The sequence below is a fragment of the Mus musculus genome, chromosome 16 (genome assembly GCF_000001635.26).
Source record: "Mus musculus strain C57BL/6J chromosome 16, GRCm38.p6 C57BL/6J".
In the NCBI taxonomy this organism is placed as follows: Eukaryota; Metazoa; Chordata; class Mammalia; order Rodentia; family Muridae; genus Mus; species Mus musculus.
Genome location: NC_000082.6, coordinates 45,845,837 through 45,872,262, shown reverse-complemented (window position 1 = coordinate 45,872,262; position 26,426 = coordinate 45,845,837). Strand labels below are relative to the sequence as shown.

Genomic DNA, 26,426 nt, shown 5'->3' with positions numbered 1-26,426 from the left:
GTGTGTATGTGTGTGTGTGTGCGTGCGTGCATGTATGTGTGTGTATGTGTGATTTCAAAGGCTATTACAAACTGTTTTGATGATCGTTTAATTTTAAGTGAGAATAAACAACAGTTTGGAGTGTGCACTTAAAGCTAACCTAAAGATCGTGTTAAAGCTGTTGATGAACGTTGTCAAAAGAAATGCTTTTTAAGTGATGTGAAGCTTTTTATAAAACCCAGAGCTATCTGAATGGGAGTCGGTGAGACAGGCCCAAATTTCTCCCTTGTTCGATGGTTGTGGGCTATACATCCTTAGATGAGTTTTAACTCCGGAAGTCCCAGTTTTCTCATAAGGTGGAAGAGGATACGAGGCCTTGCCTGAATTTTCAGTTCCTGAGGCTCAGGGCATAAACATAATCAGATGATAAGATTGAAATGACCTAGTACCTGTCACAGGGTTTGAAGGGACTGGAACACAAAAAGCATCCTTTACCCAAACATGCTTGGAAACAATGAGGAGATAAACACGGAAGTCTGGCAGAGGGAGATAAAAACGCCACCTCCATTACTTAAAAGCTAACAAAGTTTGGCGCAGCTTAAGTACCCGAAAAGCAGGCCCTGCTAAAGACCCACCCCATGAAGAGGTGCTCTCAGCCACCTTGCCCTGACCACAAGGGGATTTCGTGTGTACAGTGCTTCAAAGGAGCCAGCAACTGTAACTTCTATGGCCAGCTGGCCCCCAGCTATGACGAATTAGTTTGTTTTCCAACACAGCAATGAGACAATTGACCCTTCTCAAGGACAGAGTGAGTCAAGCCAGGGAGAGAAGCCAACATACTCTAAACACAGAGGCAAGGGAAGCTGCTCCTCACCACACCGGCATGGCACTCACTCCGATGATTTAGAAAAGATCAACAATTCCCACAAGTGACAGGAAAGCTGGATCACAAAGAAACCCCCTAATTATGTCTGTCAATAAGTCATCATTTTGATTTCCTCCTTCTAACTATCCCCATTCAATTGATCTATGACGACAGGTCACATTCAGTTGATCTATGCAGACATAGCATTTAAGTAATTAACCTCCTTGGTTCTAAGAACAGAGCCTTAGAACTGTCATATGGCAGGCTAGTGCCTAGCGCTGAGCCCTACTCACAACTTTGGGTTAAGCCTCTCCTGAAGACATTCAGATTGTTTTAGCTTCTAAAAGACTTTAGCTCTCCCTTTTTACTCTACCCAATTAAACCTAGAAAGTATTTATTGCTTCCCCATCAAGTGCCAAATGCCCAGAACATGAAGACTCAGACCCGAGGTTGCCTGATTCCCAAGGCATGCAGCATCCTTTTTGTCTCAGATGGAAAAAGGGAAACGTGACAGCTTTCTCAGATCAAAGGCAGCACAGATAAATATTTACAATGCTTCCTTTCTAATTTCCAAATGTTTTTCTGGTAAAGTGACTTCTCACCCAGAATTTAAGACTTGTGTCCTTAGCATGAGAGCCAAGATGCCAACTGTAAGAGATCATGGATTCAGGGGAGGGCCATTTGTCTTTCTTCAGCTCTCTCTCTACCTCCCTGAAGGCCCTGGTTGGCTGAGAGAGGAACTAGACAAAGGGGTTGGAAGAATTGTTCAAATCTGTGGAAACGCTGAAAAACAAAGCAAGACAGCAGAGGGACTGTCTCACTTTCCAACAGTGAAGGTCCCAGCTACTCCAGCATCCCAGCTACTCCAGCATCCCAGCTACTCCAACGTGTATTCCCAGCTTTCTGGTCCTTCTATACTTTGGAAAAAAAATGATCCTTGTATTTTGCTTCTCATAACTCTGTTTTGTTTAATCTAAATTCAGAAAGACTACTATTGATCCTAAACTTGCAACATAAATTGTTATACTTTTATTATATAGTATATGGTATATTTTACATTACCAAAGTGAAAGAAGTATTAAGAAAAATGGGCTTATATATGATTCTAATATCACAAATTATATATACAATGTGAAATATATAATAATATATAAAAAACAATCTAATAGAAGATTGAGGGCTGATTCCAAACTACAGCTTTATAAGTAAGCTGTCATGAAGAGGAATTGGTTAATAATTTTGTCCTCTTCCCACAGTCATATCAAATGATACACATAAAACTACTAAATTTCATGGAAGATCTTTACACTCTCTGCATTGTTTCTGGTGGCCAGAGACAACATTGGTCTTCCACTTCCAGGTCCCACTAGATTAATGACAGAAGAAAAATGAGGACATTTCTAAAGGGACTTCCCATTTGCAATTTACAATTGTTTGGCCATCAATATTACATGATAATAGAGAAATAGAGGCTGGTATTTCTTGTTAGAAAATATTGAAAAATTAGAACAATCAAATTCTGTGTCTTGCCCATGGTCTGTTTCCTATTATTGTGATATTGTCTGGATTGAGTAGTGATTTTAAAAAGAATGTGCATGGCTTCATGATTTTGTATAAATCCTTTGTTTCTAACACTTATGAATGAGGAACATAAGGAGAACAGCTCAGCCCATGCCCCTGTGCATACGAAGGGGCATGGAGAGCTGAGGAAACCAGGCTCTTTGGTTTTGAAGAGAGCAGGAGAGAACTTTAAAAAAAAAACCCTATATTTACTAAAAGTGTGCATAAGACAGAATAAATAAAAGTTAATAGAATCATAAAGACTATAGACTTCTACAAATCAATTTGCATATGTGTTTTATCAAGTATAAGGAATTACTTATGCTTATCTAAAGCAATATGAATGAAATATTGAGCAGGATCTAAAAGGAGCTTTTGTGTGTTTCAAAATTGTCTCGTTAGACTTTGGAGCCAGTGTTCATTCAGTGAAGCATCCAAGAGTTTCTTTTCCTCACGACGATCTGGAGAAATGAGGCTAAAGGACATCTTCTCAGGAGTGGATTCCTAGGCTGATGAGCTCTTAGGGCCCTCTTTGGCAAGCATCTACTTACAAGCATCAACTTAAATCCATCTGGAGAAGTAATCAGCAGTACTGTAATAAAACACTGGCTTTAAAACATACCGCTATAATACCCCATGTGGGATCAATTGTTGTAATATGCTTGCACTCTATTTAATACAGTCCAGTAAACAACCATTCAAAGACACAATATATACCAGTTGCCCTATATAAAAATAGGCATATGAGATACTTATCTATCTCTGCCTGTGTAAACAGACATAGTCTAAGTGAATTCAGTATAAATATAGTTACAGTGCTCACTACACACACACATATATATAGTTATATATATATATTTCTTATTTCTTATATATCATATATATACACACACATCATAGGTTAAAGATATAAGCAAGTTCGAAGTAAGGAAATGAGATAGTAAACACTCATCTTTATGAGAAGGATAGTGTACCTCCTCCAAACTCTCATATTAGGGTGAAAACCCGAGAAGTAAATATTTGTAGAACAGACATGTGAAATAAGCTACTTTTTAGAGCAACATTCCCTCTGGTCCTGGGATCAGGCATCAGCAACAATGATCTATGGTTCTGAACCCACGGTGCTGGCTCAGGAGCCTTGCTTTCACCCTACAGCTGTCTGTAGTAAGTTCAGTCCACACTGACTCCATCTCTTGTTTGAATCTTTATAAAAATCCAAAACCTAGAAAGCATGGCTGGGCACATCCTTAGAACTTCCAGCTATTACTGCATCTCTCCCCGCAATCCAAAGCTTTGGCTCAGCCCAACTTGATACCAAATACGATTAATCATCAGCTTTAACCAGAATTCAACAATCTGTTCAGACATTACCTTGTATGTCAACAGTTTTATTTGCTTGTAGTGGTTTGGAATTTGAGGATGCAATGTTTCTCACATTTTCTTTTTTTCTTTTTCATTCTCTCTTTTTTTGTTGTTTTTTGTTTTTGTTATTGTTTTTGTTGGTTTGTTTTGTTTTTGAGACAGGGTTTTTCTGTGTAGCCCTGGCTGTCCTGAAACTCACTCTTTAGACCAGATTGATCCCGAACTCATAAAGCCGCCTGCCTCTGCCTCCCAAGTGCTGGGATTAAAGGCATGTGCCAAAACTGCCTGGTGTGTTCTCACATTTTCAGAGAGAGAGAGAGAGAGAGAGAGAGAGAGAGAGAGAGAGAGAGAGAGAGAGAGAGAGAGAGAGCAGAAGGTAAAATTCTACAAATTAATTGGTGTAGGTAATTTAATGCCATGCTATTTTCAGTATCCAGAAGAAAGTGGAATGTATCTGTTTTTCTTTTTTTAATAACATTTAGGCTTTCCCCCTGCTTCTAACAGAAATTAGATGTCCTATAATAAAAGAGCAGAAGGGGGAAGTGACTGGGGGAAGGAATGGCCCCTGCTGGATGTGAGATGCGGGAACAAGGGAGGCCAGTGGCCAAACAAAGTATGATGACACATGGATGAAGATGTCATGCTGAAGCCCAGCCACCACTGTGCCAATCAAAAATTTCAATAAAGAAAAAAATCAGATGCCATTGCTTGTATTGGCCTCCAACTTGGCTCTTTTCACTTAAATCCTGCGCTTCAGCAGAGGCTAAAGAGTGCTATCCCCTCTGGAAGTTTTCCATTTTACCATAGTTTTAGTGAAGGTTATCAGGGCTGTTTATATTGGTTAGCTCAGTATACTTTTATTAACAATTTTTTCCAATATAACGTTGTGTAGCTGAGGTGGCACAATTGTGAAGCATCCTATATAAATTAATTTCTATAAATGTCAACTTACTGAGATGATTTTTTGACTTACCTTTTTCTTAGCCAAAAGTTCTTTATGCCTTCCAATCCAGTCATCAAGGTCTAAAATATTTCCTGCCTTCCTGGTACCAGCCTGTCATTTACTCCTGACCTGATATCCACCCATCTCTCTCTCTCTCTCTCTCTCTCTCTCTCTCTCTCTCTCTCCCTCTCACGACCACTGTATCAGGCCTCTCAAAACTTACCTTATGTATATCTGTCATGTTCTGTGAGCTCTCAGTATAGAAGTGATGATCTCAGGGTGTATGAGAGATCCTGTACCATTGAGCTCGACTCCACTATTTTTGTCCTTGTTTCCCTTGATTAAAAATTCGAAAGGAGAAGAGAGGGAGGGAGGGCCAGAGAGACAGAGATGACAGAGACAGACAGTGAGACAGAGAGAACCTACCTTGAACCATACCATCTGAGGCACTATAAAAACTCTTGAATATTTAATCCTAGAATCAATTTCCAAGAAGAAGAAGATGAAGACCATAGAGGTGACCTACTGTCTACAACACAGCTGGGGCATCCAGGAGCACGAAATACCATGTCTGAATGTCCTTACTCTAGCTCAGTTCAAACAAGCAAATATGTATTCAACACATACCACATGGGAATGTTATGAAGTGTCACAGAGGACTACAGTTTTAAAAGAATGCCATGTCTCTGACACTTGAGAATAGGGATTTTCTCCCCAGCAGCAACCAGTACTTTGTGCCAAGTGACCATCCCCAACAAGAGCTGGTTAAAAGAAAAGTTCTAGTTTTTTAGTCTTAGGAAGACACCCGCAAACTCAGCATTGAAACAATGACGAAGTTTGGATTACTCACAGATCTACTCAGAAGAAACATCTTGTCTTTGTCCTGCTAGGCATCAACCAGAATCATTCAAGGGCAAGAATAAAGTCTTCTGGTCTTGCTCACCCATCTGGTCAATGCTGGTTCTCACCAGAAATGCCTCATATACAAACTTCATTGTAGTCTTTCTTCTTCCTCACAGCTTAGGTCCAAAGGTGAAACATCCCCCAAGGGACAGGCCAAAGCCCTTGTATTCTAACCCCAGGTCTCCTTGCAAAGCCTATAGCATCACCTGTGTTCTGAGGTGTGTGTGAGGGAAGAAGTGTAGAGCTGTACTTCATGATGGATGGATGTCATTGTCACATGGTAAAAGCAGCATGTCAGATCATCTAAGAACATAATCTCTTCCTGTAAATATTGCTAGTGGCTTGTCATAGAAAGACAATTTGGCATCCTCCATCCTTAAGTCTCCCACGATTATGCTTTCTCAGTACTTAGACACCACCTACAGAATAAGCAAGCAATATATATTATTATAGCTATCATCAGTTTTTAAGATCAGAAACTTCTAAATGAACAGTAGAAAAACTATGAAGTAACTTTGGACATGGAGGCCTTTTGTTATATAACTGTCCTTATGGTGACTGTGGTTGTGTTTATTACTGAACTACATAGCACCAGGCAGTTGCTGACTGCAACAAGGAGGAGTGAGAGGAACAGTGGCATGTTACATATCCTTTTCCAAAGCCGTTGCTCTTTATATTGCATGGCAATATAATCTGTGTCAAAAGCAAAGTGTGTGCATAACGAGATGTGGCTCAGTGGGTCGGATGCCTGTGCAAAGACTTGAATTCAGACTCTCAGCACCCACATCATAAAAACCACATATGCCTGTAATTCCAGCATTAGCGATGCAGAGAAAAAAGAATCTCAGGATGTTGCTGGCTACAGTTAGTCTAGTTGTATCTGTACGTTCCTTTAGTGAGAAACCTTGTCTCAAAAAACTAAGATGGAGCACAATTAATGAAGGCAACACACACACATATACATACAAAAAATAGGCAGGCTTTACATTTAAAGAAATCTAAACAAGCATTCTATGTAATAATCTGGCAGGTTTCTAGGAAACCTCAACCAAGCCTGAGGCGAAGAGGTTTGTGACCTCCAAGGAGCACACACTAGCACACAAGGACAGCTGTGCTCTCTGCAAGCTTAGTTAGCATTCCCAGGAAAGGCAGGCTTCTTTGACAAACTGACTTGGAAACAAGTCAGATCTGAAAGCGATTTTCAAATTGTGCTTTGGTTCTAGAAAGACTGCATCAGAGAAGAGTGAATCGACTAATGTATTCCTATCTTTATGGCTGTCTTCAAAGCTTTTATGCTTCATATAAGATAAAAGCATGTTATCATCAGTTCCATGTTTTACCCCGTGCTTAACTAATTAGCCATTTTAAATGTCTGGCAAGATGGGTTTTGGTTGTGGTCTCTGTGCGTGAGTTTTCCATGAGTTTTTATTTCTCAATGGAGGGAAGGAGGAAGAGGAAGTCCCCAAGAAGCCATATGCTGTGCTCCTCCAGGCTGAGAAAAGGCAATGCCATCCAAATGGGACATGTGTTCCTAGACTGGAGATTACAGAGACAATGGATTGAACATGGACTTTGTAAGCCAGTCTGCCAGCATCATTTCCTGGTTTGGATCCTTGAGTGTGGTTTGCTAGAGTGTGTTCTTTGAAGTCTGCAGGGTCTTAGGTACTATCTGCGCAACTTATTTTCAGCAGGGAAAAAGTCGTTGTGATATTCTTGCAATTTACCTTGTTTATTATGGGCTTTCTCAGGTCCTCAGTGTAAATACACACATATATATGTATGTATATGCAAAAGTTTTGTTTTGCACATATCTGGAGATGATCATGTGATTAGTCATTTAACTCATTATATATTTTCTCTTATATTTAGGTGAATAGATTTTTTAACATATTGAATCATACCTGCACACCCACAGCAAATCTTACCTTGTCATGGTTTATTCTCTTTCTTATTAGTGTATTCGTTTGTGCATGCTTGTGTGCAAGTGTGTGTGTATGTATGCTAGTGCCCACAGAGGCCAGAGGAAGATCTGAAGTCAGAGGTAGTTATGAGAGAACCATTGTGGGTACAAGGAGCCAAATTCTAATCCTATGCAAGAGCAGTGGGTGGTCTTGACCATGGAGCCATCTTTCTTGCCCCCATGGACTATCTTCTAATGTATAAATGCATCCTGTACTCTAAAACTTAATCTAATTATTAGATAATATTTGCAGTGATGCGAGATGACCACTTGTGAATATTTACCTGTTAGACTTGGTTTCCCTCCATATTGTATTGAGGAGAACAACATGCTTGGAATGAGTTTGATGATAAGAAAAGACAAGAGAAAGAGTGTTATGTAGAAATGGAGATATGTGGCTTTATATTCTATAGACCTTAAGTATCTAATGTGAGGTCTGATGTTATTATCTGGTAGTGGACAGTGTTTAGCTCTTGCCTCTGCGAATTTTAGTTTCCTCAAATTTCCACCTGCTTTTTTAAAGACTATTTTGGAGCAGCTTCAACTTTGTAAAACGTGTACTTCCTACAGGTGCTTATTTGTCTATGTCACACATTTCATTAAAATAGGATCACACGGGACCGGGGAGACACCTCAGTGGGCAAGGGGCCCTTGTCCCCAAGTCTAACAACCTCACTTTGATCCCTCACCCCACATGATGGGAGTTGAGAAATGAGTCCTGTGAGTCATCCTTTGACTTCCATATGCATAACTTGGCATACGTGCACCCATATGCATTAGCAAATAAATAAGTGTTTTAAAAACATTAAATGAAAAAAAACATAAAAATCATAAAATATGTGTCTTTACTGCCTTCTTTCCTTTGCGATCATGTGTCCAAGTTTCAGCTGTAATAGGATATTGTGTACTTCTGACAATACCCTGCTGTATAGACAAATGACATTGGACTTACTCATACCCGTGCAATGACATCTGGGTTGCCTGTACTGTTTGGACATTAGAAATAATGAAAGTAAATTCTGCAATCACATATGTTATACAACATGCTTCATTCCTTCTTTGAGTGCATAGGCCTGGAGCTTCTGGACCCCATGGCAGCCCTGTCCTGTGCTTAACTTATCAATATACATCTTTTAAACTCTGGCTCCAACTGTCTGTCTCTGTCTCTGTCTCTGTCTGTCTGTCTGTCTGTCTCTCTCTCTCTCTCTCTCTCTCTCTCTCTCTCTCTCTGTGTGTGTGTGTGTGTGTGTGTGTGTGTGTGTGTGTGTGTGTGTGTGTGTGCATGCATACTCTATCCCATCTACAGTTAGTTTTCTATGGCGCTGACATGCTATCATAAACAACTACACTTTACATCCACACAAAGAACATGTGAGTGTTTTAATTTTTTTCTCCTCTCTTCCAACATTTGCTATAGTATCTTTCCCATTGTAGAAGTCACTCTATGTGTGCAGTAGTATCCTATAAAGTACTGATGTGCATTTCCTTCATTGGTCATGACAGATGCTTGCTCTCTCCCTTCTTCTCCTTTGCTTCATTCCTGTGAAGCAAGGAGCACTTCAGATGAAGACCAACACTCCAAATCTGTTCTTGATTGTGTTTTCCTCTTTCTTCTCCAGGGTCTTTCTTGATCTTTTTCTCTCTTTGTTTGTTCTCCATAGTCTTTCTTATTCCTCAACCTCTATACTAGCTTAGCTTGCTCTCTCTCCCATCATAAGAAAAAACAACATCTCAAGACCTACACCCTCCAGATGCCCATCTCTAATCACTGGCTTGGCTCCTCACTCCATTCTACAGATACATCACAGCTGGGTAGGTCCAACATTGAGCCCTCTCACTCCATATCTGTTCCCTATCCTCCATTTCTAGTCTCAGATCATGGCTCCCTCACCCATCACTTAGCCAAATTCCAAAAAGCCTTTTTCTCTTTACTTTCCTACCAATTCCAATAAATCACATTGTCCTAGTGATTTTTTAGTTTCCATATGTCTCAGTCTGAGCTTTCTTTTAAAAAATATTATTTTTAAAATTGTGTTCATGCACATCCCCATGTGAGTGCACAGTTGTAGGTGCCCATAGAGGTCAAACTTATTGGATTCCTATTGATCTGGAGTTATGGGAAGATAGCTGTGAGCCACTTGGCACAGGTACTAAGGAGCAAACATAGGTCCTCTGCAAGAGCAGTATGCACTCTTCACCACTGTGGTCTCTCTCTAGACCCATGGGTCTTGTTTTCTTAAATAAATGTCAAGCTTTCAATTTTTAGCTTCTCACCCCTGGAAATTGTAGACTTTCTACATCTAGCTCTGCCACCACTGAAAATTAGTCCTCCTTGATACATCAAGAACAATTGAATCAAACTTGCTACTTTTTCAACACTTGACCCAGAGGTACAGGGCTTGACTTCATGAAATAATGTACATTGCTGGGTATGTGTTTTGATAACTCTATTAGTCTTCCTCACCTCTATCTCTTTGTGTAAAATAGACATCATAATGCATAGTCTGAAGCATCCTTGTGAGAATGGAATGAGAAATTATTTTGCGTAGTATATGCATAAAAGTAGGAGTCCCTATGTGCTAATAGAACCATTCTTCTTCCCCAAGTCTGAGGAGAACACTGGACACAGGAAAGCTACAAGAGTGTCTTTCAAGTTCTTTAGAACAAGGATGTTGGTTTGGTTTTCTTCTCTGTAGTATCAGATTTTACAAAAGATTTTACAAAAGAAACAATAAAACAAAGTATCAAAACGAGTATTGTTAAATAATGAGTACTGGATGAAAAACAGAAAGTAACAACAAACTAAAGTAACTAAATAATTGTTCTTTTGACCTATTACTCACAGCATTAATCTCCCTTTATTGAACTTCTCACTTCCCATGGTTTTAGCGGTTCATAGTCAAGTGTAGTGTGAAAATATTAAATGAGAAATACTAACAACTTGTGTTTGGAATTTCTCTCCCTTCTGACTAGCATTATTAAGCCTCATTCCATCAAATTTCACCTTGCCTTTGAGATGACCCTTCCTGTTGTCTCAAGCATCCACGTCATACTAACCCTCCACTGATCACTTAGTGGCTGTCTTGACTATCAGATTGGTGTTTTGTATTGCCTTGTAGCACTTCTTATTTTGTTCACTAATGGTCTGAGGAGACAAGATTAGTGATTGTTATGGTGTGCGTGGGAACTGTCTCCTATAGTTTTCATGTGCTCAACCACCTGGCCTCCAGCTAGGTCTGAGTGTAAACTCTCTCCTACAGGCTGCAAATGCTTAACTTCCTGGTCCCCAGCTGGTGGCCACGTATGGAAGGAACCTTCTGGACATAGGGCCTAAATTACAGATGTGGGTCATAGGGTCAGAGCTCAACATTGCATCTCCGTCAGACTTCCAGCCTACTTTCTTTTCTTCCTGAAAGCTGCCGTACATTCTCATTACCATGACCATGAGCAGCTTCTGCTACTATGCCTCTTCCCTGTCTGGCAGGACACTGTCCCCTGAACCATGAGTCAGAATAAACCCTTTCCCCATTGAGTTGTTTTTGTCAGGAATGCTGTCATCGTGATGAGAAAAACATCCAAAACTGAGCTGTGACAATTACAATATTCCAAGAAAAAGCCTTTGTTTCTTGTATGTGGGTGGAAATATTCAACCTAGTAAGAAAGTAAACATTAAAATCATATACTGAAGATGCTAAGATCTACATTAAGTTATTTTGAGAAAACAAGAGGAAAAAATGTTCACATAACTTTTGTTATAGTATGTTGTTAACAATTACATGTTATTACTAGTTACTGTTACTCTCTTACTATGCCTAATTTATAAATCAAACTTTATCACAGACATGTAGATAAAGGGAACACATGGCTTTTACAGGTTTTGTTGATATCTACAGATTCATACTTCCACAGGAATTCTTTGAATGTAGCCTCGTGGATAAAATGGACTATTGTGTTTGTTTGCTGGTGTCCATTTTTTAAAAGGAAGATAACTGGTCTACCCCAAAAGTGTGCCTTTGTTGATAGTGTTGAGACTGGTGTTTAAGTGTTGCTCTGAAGGAGAGTCAGTATCAGTGACGAGGTACTATGCTGACCCCAGGATGTCTTATTTTCAACCACAACAGCAGTTAGTATTTCCCAGATGTCCAACATCTGTGTTTTACAAATGAAGCCTTGTTGACATTCAGTTTTCATAGGTCAGTTTAGCTTTCAACTTCCCAGTCATAGCATCTATGATTTCTTTCTTGGTGAATACAGCTTGGCATGGATCCCAGGGTCTCCTCTGAGAATCATCAGAAGATCCCGATGGAGGAGGAAGATGAAGCAAGAGAGGAGCCCAAGAATGGTGGAGCTGATGACCCAGAGCCCTTTGGTAAGACCTCTCTTAGCATGTGCTAAAGTTTAAAGTTTTCTGATGAATCACAAACACACATTAGGACTGAACTGGACATTAGTTACTTTTCTATTGCTGTGGCAAAGCACCATGTGGCAGCAAGCAGTAGACATGGCAGCTAGAACTGGGAGCTCACATCTCAAACCATAAGCACAAAGCAGAGAAAGTGAACTAGAAGTAGCTCAGAACTTTAAACTCTACAAGGGCTCCACCCCTACCTCACACTGTGATATACATTTTCCAACAAGACTATACCCCTTAAACCTCCCAAACAGGGGCACCAACTTAGGACCAAGGGTTTAAATACAGGAGTCCACTGGGGACATAATCATTCAAACCACCATAAGTGGGATTCCTCCAATATAAATGTGAGAGTCAAAAATGTACAAAGAAGCTTTTTGCTTTAGTTAAGTGGAATTGTTTTTAGAGATTGTATTTATTTTTATTTCATGTGCATTGTTGTGCCAAATCCTCTGGAACTGAAGTTACAGACAGTTGTGAGTTGTCATGTGGGTGCTAGAAATTGAACCCAGGTCCTCTGGAAAAACATTAAATTCTCTTAACAACTGGGCCATCTCTCTAGTTCTAGTTAAGTGGTATTTTATAGGTTTCTGTTCAAAACTTATTGAAGATCAGTTTAAACCATAGTGGCTACTGTACAGAGGTCATATCTAGTCATTCATCAGTCTTTATGAATCAACGTCCACATAAAAAGGAGTGATGTGGGGTATACAGAGAATGGCATCAGGAATTGGCTCTAACAGAACACTGATGCTCCTGTTTCCTCTAAGAAAGGACCAGGCTGTACTAGACTCATTCCAGCTCACAAGGCTAATAGTACAAGTTGAGGTCCTCATAAAAATATTCCCTGCTATCCACAAAGAATAAAGGGACTCATAAAATTTGTATGTTTTTTGTTAATTTTATTCTGTGTCAAGTGATGGAGCAACCACAGAATTTGAAGACAGGCTAGGTATATTGTAGATCTCCTGAGATCATCTCTGCACTTCAGAATCCCCTTGTGTTAGAAAAATGTGACTGCAAATGAGATCTGTTTTTTCACTTAGTTGTTTTGCTTAGTTCTAGAATCAGGGTGTTAAACTGAAAGTGTCTATGCTAAGGTAGTCCAGAAAAAGAAAATAATAATAAGTGTAGATTCATATTCTCTCTCCCCTCCTTCCCTCCATTACTGTATTTGGGTGTAAACAGAGGGGATATTCTTACTTTTTTGTGAAAGTCTGCAAGTCTATAATTTGTAGGGAATGTATATCTTGAGACATAAGATAAAAGAGAAAGATTGCAACATAGCTATATGATATACGTTGATACTTTGCTACCTAGCCAATATCAAACATGGAAAAAAAACTTACTGAAGAAGTTAGCTTTTCAGTTCGTTGACACTGAGTAAAGTGCTTATGAAGGTGAGAAGAGAGGGATGCAGGTGAACAATTTACTGTGATGGTAGTATTCCTCCTTGTAGGAAGGGGAGAGAGAGAGTATGGCAGTCTGTTTGAAGGAAGATGACCTGAAGTAACCAAGTTTACTTCCAAATCCTTGATCTCATGTTACACTGAGGGTTCTTAATTTATTCTGTCTCAAACCTAAAGGGCTGGAAGGAGCCATTGAAGAGTTCTAGACTTGCAGCAGTGAGATTATATTTTCACTATAGATAGCCAATTTATATAATTATTCCATAGATATATTATAGTGGTCTTATCATATCTGAGTAAACAGGAGTGGACACATAAGGGTTAGTTGGATCCCAACCCTCAAAAGCTCAAATTTTGTGAACAGGAAATAAAACTAATAAAATAACTAAAACTTTTAATTAGTGGTATTAAGGTTAGAGGCTTTATTTATTAGAGAATTACCATTCCGGTGTTTGGCTACCTCTACTTCCTGAGACTTGATATCCAACCATAAACTTGAGCTTCAAAAAATGAATAACTGGGCCTTCAAGATGACTCAGTGGGTAAAGGCATCTGCTGATAAGCCTGAACTCTTGACTTTCATCTGTAGGACCCAAGTGATAGAAGGAGAAAACCAATGCTCCTGAGTGATCCTCTGACTTCCACACTTACATATGTGTGTTCCTTTCCCACAGTACATGTTGCCAGGCCAGATGAAGGTCCATTGCCCCTTTACTCCTGTGGTTACCTTAGCTATCACAAGAAGTGGGAGTTAAAATAACAAATGACCAATGAAGGGAGTGAGATTGAGAGAGGGATACTGCTGACAGATACTTGGGAGGTCATGCTGAGAAGAGTAGCCTGGTGATAGAGTGTTTGCATCTGTAAAAGAGGCTCTGGCCCCAATGCTGCTAAACCAACTAACCAACCAACCAACCCACCCACCAACCAACCAACCAACCAACCAACCAACCAACCAACAAATGCTAATAAGTGGTAGAAGTTATATAGTTCAACAATGGATTATTACCAAGGGCTAGGAAAAATGAAGACTGAAGGTTGGTTGGCTGGATATGAGGCTGATCTTCTATTAATTGCCAGAACACAATAAAGAAAGAGGACTGGTGTGGACATGGGGGAAGGTGATAGTGATCTGCGCATGTGTGGTCCACTATGCTCAAGGGATGGCTCTATGTTAGTATACAGTACATGACCTCCACATTTCTCCACCTGCATTCTGGCCATCCTTCTTTCCTGTCCTGAGGACTATGACATTTGAGTGAAAACAAAAGGACGTATAACTCCAATAGACCACAGTGTTCAGTTATTTGCAAAGTCACTGAGCAGTTTGCAAGAAATGCTAATGACCCATGAAAACTACAACTTTCTTTTAGGAAGTTAATTGTCAGTGAATTATCCGTCCTGGGTAATGATGCACTCCACAAACATGGGCCCTCAGAGCTGCCTTGGAAGGAATTTTCCACATGGGTAGTCGCTTTGATAACTTTTGGATGTGGGACCAAAGCAGCTTTGTGCGGCAAAGAAACTCCAAACCACCTATGGACTTTTGGAGATGGCTTATGTCACCCAAGGGACTTGGAGAGTAATGCTCTTATATGTGACTTTCCTCCAGCACTTCAGCTGTGGGGGTAAGAGGAACAATAGAGAAGGTCCTCAGACCTTATCTAGGATTTGTTTTTTATAGAACATAGACCCCCAGAAAATTCTCTTCATAATCCTGGTGTAAGGAAAATGCACTTTTTAGACATATTCATATATTTCTTGAGTAGGCAATTCATTTCAATGTTGGTAACTTTTCCTCTTGTGCATTATTAAGTTGGTAATGCTAATTCCGATGTTAACAATGAAGGTCTACTTGATTACTGTATTAATGCTAAAGTTTTGGAGGTCTTTCCAGTTGGTTTTCTTTAGTTTTGTGGGCTTGTTTTGCTTTGTGAGACAGGTTCTTACTATGTTGCTTAGGTTGACCTGGAATTCATGATGTCCTTCCTCAGTCTTCTGCATGAAAAGGGGTGGGGTGTTTGCAGTTTTGTACTACCATTCTAGGCTTTCTAGAAATTGTCACTCTTGGAAATATAATACTGATACCTATGGAATCAATCTCTGGACATCAGAAGTAGGATAGGAGACTGACACAACAAATGGCTTTAGTTCATTTACAGTGTGTGTGTGTGTGTGTGTGTGTGTGTGTGTGTGTGTTCTCATTTGAACAGAGTGCATGCATTTCTATCATCTTCTTTAGGCATACTTGTGGGTTATAGAAACTCCTATTCTTGAAAATAGTTAAAAATTCACAGAAATATTAAGAACATGGAAGCAGTCATACACACCATTGTGGGTATCAGAATCAGTTCTTTAATCCATTGACACTCACTGGACACTAAAACGTGTTATCTATTCAGAGCTAGGGGCCATATCATGACAGTTTGAATGGCTGGTGTTCTCAGTTCCTTGAGAGAAACAATGAAAGTATCCTTGTAAAGTAGGACATTTGAAAATGGTCAAGCAAGCAGGCCTGAGTCTCTGGGACACAGTAGGGTATATCACTAAATTTCCAGTCCAACTCTCTTAGTTAGGGTTTCTATTGCTGGGAAGAGACACCATGATCACAACAACTCTTACAAAGAAAATCATTTCACTGTGGCTGGCTTACAATTCAGAGGTTTATTCCATTAGAATCATGGTAGAAAACAGGGCAGAACACAAGCAGAAACAGTGCTGAAGAGGTAGCTAAGAGTCCTACACCTAGATCGGCAAGCAGCAGAAAGAGAGAACCACTAGACCTGGATGGAGCACTTGAAACTGCAAAGTGCATCCCCGGTGACACACTTACTCTAACAAGACCACACTTACTCCAACAAGGCCACACTTCCTAATAGTGCCACTCCCTACAGACCTACAGGGACCATTTTCACTCAAACCACCACATTAACACCTGATGCTACATCATAGCAATTTCATGCTCATTTCTACAAGAACTTTTAAAACCTCTGAGTCAGTATAACAGGAGAAAAATAAGATGGCCATGAGGAGGGAAGAGATTCCAGTGCCCAAACTGGACATCTGAGAAGTCAGTTGAGCATCCTTGATGAGAGATACGTCTAGTTTAACACAGGAAGTGACATCACCAGGGCTTTACTGGAGCATCAGTTTTGGAGCTGGAACTCATCTTTTTCTTGCATCCTCCCTCTGTAAAACCAGGCTCTACTTCCTACAGTCACTTCCTATGTTTGTCAAGCAAGGAAAAACTTAGACTAACTTAGAGCAAGGAAGGGATATAATTTAAATGGCATTAGATATGAAGTCTGGAATTCAATTCTATGTCTCCCCAAACCCCACAAGCAAATCTGACCCTAGCTTCTTGGATTTTACCTTCTCCTCCCTTCCTCTTATTCTTTTTTCTCCATAGGCTGTTTTTCACCATATCCCAAACTTCTCTGGGACCTACAGACTTCCTGTATTGCTCACTCCGTACTCTGTCTATAAAGTCCCTTTCCTGTAATATGATGGTCAAATCTGCTATCTTCTTTAATGGATTCATTGACCACAGAAACTCTATTTACACTCATTTGTGTTGTGGCTTAGAAGCCATGTATACCACCCTGTTAGAGTTACAGGCTGGTCAGTAAAATCCCTAAGGAGAGGCACCTCATCATCCGCACATCTGTGCACACTGAACAGAGCAGAGAGGTGCTTTGTAAAGTTGACTTTGTTTGGAGATTTTTTTAATGTTCTGAACCCTGATCCCCTCTTCTGAACTATCAGAAGTCTCTAGTACATTAGATGTATTATTACAGATGAACTTGAAACCATGGTATGAAATAACTGGACAGATGGTGCAATTCAGATGGAAGGAAGAATAAAGACCACAAGAGAGGAGAGAACCTGTGTGCCCTGCAATATCTAGGAACACAGAGCTGTTATTTCCTGTAATAAAAAGATAACAGAGAAAAACACAACTCTTTGTTTTAAGTCCTCCATGCATGAAAAGTGATTATGACTGGAAAAGTGAGCCAGAATAAATGCAGCTGGAATACATTAATCAGTCATGCTTACACACATGTACGCACACACACGCGCGCGCACACACACACACACATACAAACACACACACACACATGCTGGCGAATGCAGAGAGAGAGACAGAGAAAGATATATGTATATGTATGCGTATGCATATGCGTATGCATATGCGTATGCATATGCATATGTGTATGTATATGTATATAGAGGGGGCGAGGGAGGGAGGGAGAGAGGGAGGGAGGGAGGGAAAGAGAGAGAGAGAGAGAGAGAGAGAGAGAGAGAGAGAGAGAGTCCTTTTCCTGACTGACTACCACATAAACTCACAGGAAAAAAATGTGAACAAGACTCAAAAACACTTTGATATACAAATTAATCAGTGTAAACGTATTTAAAGTTTTCCTTTAATTAGAAGATAAATCTTGTAATAGCTTAAACATAAAATGTCACTTTGGGGATAATTAGCTGATGTACCCAAAGAGATAAAAGTGAGGCATTTGCCTTTCTGTGCTCCTGGGAGGTTAAACTGACTTCTGTTTTATTTTTGGTTCATTGCCTGGTGTTAATCTAAGTAACTAATATGCTGTTTATAGTATATCTATTTAAGTATGTATTTGAGAACATGGAGTTAAAATCTAAGAATCTGATAAAGTTATTGGAATAAAAAGACATCAAAGACACTAAAAACAAAGAGGTTAAAAATCTATTATTATTATTATTATTATTATTATTATTATTATTATTATTATATATTTGATAGACGTTCTCCTACCAACTTCCTGGAAGACAGGGTATGAAAAGAACCATGGCTTTACATAGTTCTCCTCAACAGTGATTACAATTCTGTGTGAAATGAATAACAGCTCTTCTAAGAAATGAAAGTACATATATTTTTTAAGAGAGAGAATAATTGTCGGGGCACTAAATTCTATAAGGAATATATGATATGGCACTCAGCTTACCTAAGACAATGTCTGTTGTGATGGTCAGTTCTACAGAAGAGCAAGGTGGTTTGAAGCTTTTCTTTAGAGCGCTCCCTTTATGCTATCTATCATATGTGAACAAAACTGGTATTGATATAATTATCTTAGTTTATAGTACAAGTTCTTCAGAATAGTGATTTATTTTTCCCGGAGGATAAACAAGGGATTTAAATTGTATGGCCAGTAGTAAGTTGTGATTTAAACCTAGGTTTACCTGCCTCCAAATCGCTGCCCCTCTACAGCACTCTGAAGAGGAGAGCTTCGTGCTTCTTTAGATAGTTGTGATGTTACAGAAAACAGTAGTGCAGGCAGTTCCCGCAGTGTTGGAGGCAGATTAAAGGCTGTAAAGATTTGGTAGCTCTCACTGCAGAGAAAGGAAGAGGTACACTTATGCAACTGAAAAGCTTCAATTATGTCTAAATGCTCATTGTAAGTGACAAGGAACAATAGCAAAATAACTCCAAGCATTTCAAAATGGCTTATATGTCTGTAGTACCAGCATTGGAAATACTAGTAACGGAGCAGGAGGATCATGAATTAGCAGACAGTCTGAACTATGTGAGATTATGTTAACAACAACAACAACAATATAAATTCCAAGTAGAATAAGCCATGTATAATTCTTTTTTAATATTTATTTTATGAAAATTTTATATATTTTTATTATAATTTTCCCTTCCCTCAATTCCTTCCAGATCCTTCCTTACAAAATCCAAAACAAAGGCAAACACACACACACACACACACACACACACACACACACACACACACACACAAAATAAAAACATTAAAAAAAAATCAAGTTGTATCTATGTTGGCCAACTCCTCTTGAATATGGGGCCTGTCTTAGACTGTTATTGATATACCTACCCATCACCATTCCACTGAAGAAAATGACTTTTTCACACTCAATGGCTATCAATCACCAACAGCTTCTTGACTAAGGGTGGGAAACTGTGCCCACTCCATTTTCTTCCTGGAGGGATTTTATCTGGCTTGAACTTGTGTGGGTCTTGTGTATGCTATCTCAGTCTCCATGAGTTCATATGTACATCAGTTCTGTTGGGTCTAGAAGATACCACTCACCACCTCTAGCTCTTACAATCTATCTATCTATCTATCTATCTATCTATCTATCTATCTATCTATCTATCTATCTATCTAATGTTCATAGCAGCCTTATTTTTTTCTTGGATATTTTCTTTATTTACATTTCAGATGTTTTCCCCTTTCCAGGTCTCCCCTTCAGAAAACCCCCTATCCCGTCCCCCCTCCCCTGCCTCTATGAGGGTGCTCACACATCCACTCACTCCCATCCTCCTGCCCTGACATTCCCCTACATTGGGGCATCGAACACCCTCAGTCCCAAGGGCCTCTCCTCTCACTGACATCCAACAAGGCCCTCCTCTGCCACATATGTGGCCAGCTTCATGGGTCATTCCATGTATATTCTTTGGTTGATAGTCAAACTATTTATGACCGAGTGCTCCAAAGTCACTCATTCTCTTCACATTGTTCAGTTGTGGATTTCTGCATTAATTGTCATCTCCTGTGTGAATGAGCTTCTCTGTTGAGAATTAAGTGGTGCCTTGATTTATAGGCATAGCAATATGTCATTAAGAATCATTTTAATGCTATGTTCATTTAGCACAATAATAGTAGTAGGCTTCCCCTTAGGTCCATGACCTGTCTAGCCTCAGGTTCTAGGTCTCATTAACTGTGACAGGCATGGTTTCTATCTCATGAAGCAGGCCTTAAATCTAATCAAAAACTCATAACATTTGTACAACTCTTACAAGAGTGAGCATATCTTCCATAGTTCTCCTTAACAATAGTTTAACAATTCCCATGTGAAAATAGCATTTTTAAGATGGGAAAAGTGGATATATCTGACAGGCAAGATGCTACTGTAGCTCGCCTCAGGGTTCGTAACTGGGTGAAATTCATGTTTCCTTTTATCCTGCAGTAGAATGTCTAGCATCTTCCAGCTCTATGAGCAATAGGGGGTGAAGCTCTTGGTAGAGCACCGGCTCAAATTCTCCATGTTCTATATTCTTAGTATGTGGTGTCTTCAGCAACAGGATCTAACTATCAGGATGTGAGGAATAGCCAATAGTATTGACGATGGGCTTCAATGTTTGGCAGGGACGTCTGTGGCCAACAAGTCAAAAGGATGTAACTGGGACTATTTCTTTATATGATACCTAGGTGGTGTATTGTTTTCCCCATTATATAGTAACTCCTCTTAAGCTCCCTTTGTATATGTATTTTAGAAGGCCTTTAAAATAGGAAGCCTTGCAAAAAAGCCTTTAGTATTAGCTATTTTCCCAATTCCCTCCTCTACCTTTCTCTTCCATTCTCCACTTCATTTAATCCTGCTGTTTTGTTTATATTTTATTTACAGGAGGATACTCTTGTAACTTTATATTCTATTTCCCCTCTTCTCCCCTCTGATCCCTAATTAGTTACATAACTCCTGTGGATATTCTAAATAAAACATATATATCTAAAGCATAAAAGCTAACATCTACATATAAGAGAAAACATCCAATGCTTAAGTTTCTGGGTCTGGGTTACCTCACTTAGGATAATTATTTCTAGCTCTGTCCATTTACCCGCAAATTTCATAATTTAGTTTTCTTTAACACCTAAATAAAATCCAAAATGTACCACACTTTCATTACCCAAACATCAGCTGATGAACAACCAAGCTGTTCCCAGAATCGAGCAGCAATGAACATGGACAAGCAAGTTTTTCTTTAGTACGATGTAGAGTCCTTTGGTATATGCTCAAGAGTAGAACTGCAGGATCTGCAGTGTATCAATTTTCAGCTTCTTGAGGAACCTCCCCATTGACTTTTATAATGGCTATAACAGTTTCCACTCCATCAGGAACAAATAAGTGCTGCTCTTCCTCTGTATCCTCAGCAACATGTGCTGTCATTTGTTTTATTGATCTTGGCCATCTGAAGGATGACAGACATCTCATTGTTTTGACTTACGTTTTCCTAAGGATAGTCAACATTTTAAAGTTTTCCTCAGTCATTTATAGATCATCTTTTGAAAGCTCTCTGTTTAGATATGCAGCCCCTTTTTAAGTTGGGTTATCTGTTTTCTTGATGTTCAGTTTGTTTGTTTGTTTCTTCATTACTTCTTTATATATTTTACATACTAACCCTCTGTCAGATGCATGGTTGGCATTTTTTCCATAATATTGGCTACCTCTTTCCTTTGCTATACACAAGCATTTCAGTTCATGAAGTCCTATTTATTGATTATTGATTTTAATATCTTGTGCTATCAGGCTCCTGTTCAAACAATCTTTATCTGTATTAATGAGTTTAAGCATATTCCTTCCCTTCTATTCTATCCAATTCATGCCATCAAGGCTTAGGTTGAGGCCTTGGTCTGTTTGTAGTTGATTTCCTATAGTGTGAGAGATTGAATCTATTTGCATTCTTCCACATGCAGACATCTGGTTTGACCAGCACCATTGACTGAAGAAGCCATCATTTCTCCAATGTGTTTTTTTTTTCTTTTTGGCTTCTTTATCAAAAATCAGATGTCCGTGTGTATGTGTACTTATGTCCAGGTCTTTAATTCTATTTCATTAATCAATGTCTGTTTTTATGCCAATACCATGCAGCCTTTACTACTATAGTTTTGTAAATAGTTGAAAATAAGAAATGATAATAACTCTAGCTCTTTTATTACCAGAATTATTTTTAGCTGGTGTGTGTGTGTGTGTGTGTACATGTGCGTGCACATGTGTGTGATTAAACCTTACTTTTCCCCACTTGAGAATTTGAAGAACACAGCCAAATAAGAGAGAGAGCTTTATTATAGCCAGTTTGATCCCAGAAAAGCACAAAGGAAAGAATACTGTGGTGTTTGAAGCATAATACCCTAGAAGGATGACTGGGAACGGCAGAGACGAGGAGATACAGCTCCGATTTGTGATTAAAGAGGGAGCTTTACTTAAAAGAACCCCTAAGTGGCTCAGAGAGGCGTCTCGGTGCTTTCCTGGCATGTACAAGGCCCTGGGTTCATTCCTCGGCACCTCGTAAACTGGGCATAATGGCGACTCCAATCTCAGCATTCAGAAGATAGAGTCAAGAGGATGAGAAGTTCAAGACCTGTCTCAGTTACACAGCTGGCCTGAGTTATTTAAAATAAATATGAAATAAAATAGGACTGGGAAATAAAAAAGTAAAAGGGAAGAGCTTAGGTCTTTCTATCATTTAGTCCCTATTTATAAAACTTCATAACTAAATATGAATCTGGTACTACTGCTAGTGGGTGTTATTTGTTGAGTGACCTCCCCCGCACCCTATGTGTTAAGACCTTAAAGGTCTGATTTTAACATTCAGTTTGCCTCTAGAACCTTGGGGTGGATCCCTTCTGTCTTCAGGCTGCCCTGATAATACAGAACGGAAGGGAAATCACATTGACTCATCAAGAGAAGCTCTGCTGCATTTCATGACTTGAAAATCCACATTAAGTAAGTACTTTCTGGTAGCCCCTTTCCATATCTTCCAAGCCCCAGTGTGTGATTCACATAAATGCGAATAAAATGACCCTCTGGCCTTTGAGGAATGTAGTTATCATCGGAGACAGCAGGACAGTGGACATTAGTTTTTGTCTACTGATTAGGAATTAGTCACTCGGCAGACATTCCTCTGATAGTATTCATACTAGAAATGAGGTGGGGTACAGTGGCATTTAAGGGTGGAGCACTCTCCAAACCTGCTGCCTGCACTCTAGCCTATACTAACTGAAATACTTATGGGAGCTTGGCTTCTCTGTGCCTCAGTTCCTCCCTTACCATGCGAACACAGCAACACAGCAACACAATGAAACGTCTGAAGACCATAAAGTGTTTAGAAGAATGATCCAGACAGTAAATGCTGTTTATAATAAATATCTGTGATGTTTTATTTCGGCCTGAATACTAGCAACTTAAATATTGCCTACTGAATGTATATTGTGCTAGTAGGCAAATTCATTAGAGAATAATTATCTAGGTTGAGTATATTGGTTAGCATGTTTCAGTCAGGGAAACATCTATAAGCACTGGATCAAAGCCATCATTCATCATATATGTGAACTCATGACAGGCAACGTTCTAGGTGTTTTAGTGATATAGCATAGGGGAAAAAGATAAACATCTGTCTGTCTAGAACTCCCATTCTAGTAAGGCTAAGCAGATGCTAACATAATTTAGGAGTACACTTTGTGATTTCTACACTTTACATCTAGTATTAGTATTGGAGTATTATCTAAAGGCCCTTCTGTGGGAGGCTGGGTCATCATCTTACCATACTGTTAGGAGGAGATGGTAAATTTAAGATTAAAGTGAAACTCTAAGCCCAACACTGTGGGACATGCCTTTAATTCCTGCACTCTGGAGGCAGAGTCATCCCGATCTCTGAGTTCAGGCCAGCTTGGTCTGCATGGCAAGTTCTAGGCCAGCCACTGAGATGGTAATACATTGTCTTAATGTTTAAAAATCAACAAACAAACAAAAAACAAAAAGAGAAAACAAGTGAGCTAGGCATGATAGTACACACCTTTGATTCTAGCACTCCAGAGGCAGAGGGAGGCAAATTGCTGTGAGTTTGAGCTAGCCTGGTCTACAGAGCAATTCCCAGGACAGCCAGGGCTACTCAGAGAAACTGTGTCTTCAAAAAAACAAAATAATGAAACGACAAAAAAAAATGAAGCTGGAAGTGAGGGAAGAATTAGTACTATCAGCCACCAACCCCACTCTCTTGTTCCCTAGGATGGGATAAGCAGTTCTTGTCTTCTACATGGGTGTGTGCTGCCTTATCACAGACATAAAGCAGCTTGGCTGAAACCTCCTAAACCCATGGGCCCAGAATACCTTTTCTCTTAATGAGTTTATCTCAGATATTTGTTACAGTAACAACGGTTAGAATACAAATTACAATTATAAACTAAAGAAAAGATATTGGAAAGGCAAGTTCATCTTAAACGTTTAGCAGAATGGTCCAGGAAGGCCTGAGCAACATGGTTAAATCTGAGCAAAGGAAGTGAGGGGCCGCTCTATACGATGCATGGGGAAGGGCGGGGAGCCTGGAACAGAGGGAGCAAGCTCTGGGTTCCTGAGGCAGATGCACAAGTCTCTGGAAATCTAATGCAGAGATGTTGAGGAGAGTGAGAGATAATAAGAGATACCGGGGGCATCAAGAGTTGAGTGAGAGAGGCAGGAGGCACTGGGAGGGAAGCCTAGCTCAGCAATGCCCTCCTAGGCCAGCACATGGGATTCAGCTTTTGCTTTGACTGAGCAGGGTCACCGCAGAATTGTAGGGAAAGGAGTAGTTGTGTTGCCTAATCTTTTACAATCATCATCCTGGCTTCTGTGTTGACCCTATCCGGTAAGAGAGCAAAGACTGGAACAGGGCAAGGGTAAGTCAAGGCAGTATGGCAGGTGAGCTCTAGCTGAGATAAACAGTGTGGTAGCAAGCAGCTGAAATCTGTGCTGATTTCAATAAGAGCAGAAAGGTCTTTCTGATGAGTTGGAGAGAAAAGAAATTCAAGGATGACGTAAGGTTTTAGACCCAATAGGAGGAAGACTGCAGTTGGAAAAGAGTGGCTGGAGACCGAGGAAGAGATTTTAGGGAATCAGTGTTGGAAATGGTAAATACGTGGTCAGAAGGCATCCATGTGGGCTGCTGCCAGGGGTCTGGGATTCGGGAGGCGTGGGTTGGGGTGGGTGCAAAGTTTGTGGAGAGTCAACTCATGATGGGACTTAGTTCTGTGGGGGTAGAGTGATAGCACCAGTGGAAGCCCCTAGACTGAAACTAGGTCCAGAGTCTGAATTCTGGGTAGTCAGTGCTTAGATCAGAAGAAAAAGGAAGAGAAAAGGGAGCTAAGGATCAGCTGGTAATTGCTACTGAGGAGTGAGATGCACACCCCCACCCTGCCCCCGTGCTGAGAGAATAGTGATGGAACTTGCTAATGCTGAGAGACACAGCCAGCTCTTGGTGCACTCCAGCCTGATCCCCCTACTCCTGCCCCCACAAGTCCCCAGGCCACCCCCAAATCTATTTCCCCTTCCTGGGGATACTCATGCTACCCACCTAGAGCCCTCCCCTTTACCTACTCTTTGGGCCTATAGATTGTAGCTTGATTATCCTTTATTTAGCAGCTAATATCCACTTATAAGTGAATGCATGCCATCTTTACCTTTCTGGGTTTGAGTTTCCTCACTCAGGATGATTTTTTTTCTAGTAGCATCCATGTGCCTGCAAATCATGGTGTCATTTTTAAAACAAACGAGTAATATTCCATTATATTACTGTACCACATTTTCTTTATCCATTCTTTGGCTAGGAACATCTATGTTGCTTCCGATTTCCAGCTATTATGAATAAAGCCACAATAAGCATAGTTGAGCAACCGTCCTTGTGGTAGGATGGATGGTCCTTTGGATATAAGCCCAAGAGTGATATAGCTTTGGATATAAGCCCAAGAGTGATATAGCTTTGAATATAAGCCCAAGAGTGATATAGCTTTGAATATAAGCCCAAGAGTGATATAGCTGAATCTTGAGGTAGATTGATTCCCAACTTTTGGAGGAGCCACCATATTGATTTCCACAGTCAGCCCTTGGTGTTTTGAGTCAGGCTTTACATAGCTCAGGCTGGTCCTAACTGGTTAAGAGACCCAAGCCTGCACGCTACTCTTGATCATCCTGCATCAACTGGTCAAGAGCTGGAATTATTGTCCCGTACCACCATACCTGGGAAGAAGCAATTTTTTCAGTTGCATAATTTAAGCTCAGGGGAATACAATAAAGGCAACTTCTGACTGGAGTATATGGGAAGGCAGAGAGTTGAGATAGCTTTTTGTAACAATTGGCCATCATTTTGCTATAGTTAAACAGGTAAGTGTATGGAGAGGCAAGTGGCTCAAGAGTGTCTTTCCTTTCATTGAGATGGGATAAATGATTTTAAGTTGATGGAGATGAGGTGAAAGGATGGGGTGTAAGTCATGTGAATTTAATAG

At 39.9% G+C, this 26,426-nt stretch overlaps 1 protein-coding gene across 10 annotated transcripts in view; it reads left to right on the top strand.

Annotated features, from left to right (window-relative positions):
- The window catches only part of Phldb2 (pleckstrin homology like domain, family B, member 2), a 207,369-nt gene that overhangs the window by 81,336 nt on the left and 99,607 nt on the right, over positions 1–26,426 (top strand). For all 10 annotated transcript variants that reach the window (XM_006521926.4, XM_006521921.4, XM_030249020.1 and 7 more), the window contains one exon: positions 11,827–11,941. In XM_006521926.4, the coding sequence (XP_006521989.1) occupies positions 11,827–11,941 (115 nt within the window). The remainder of the gene's footprint in view (positions 1–11,826; positions 11,942–26,426) is intronic.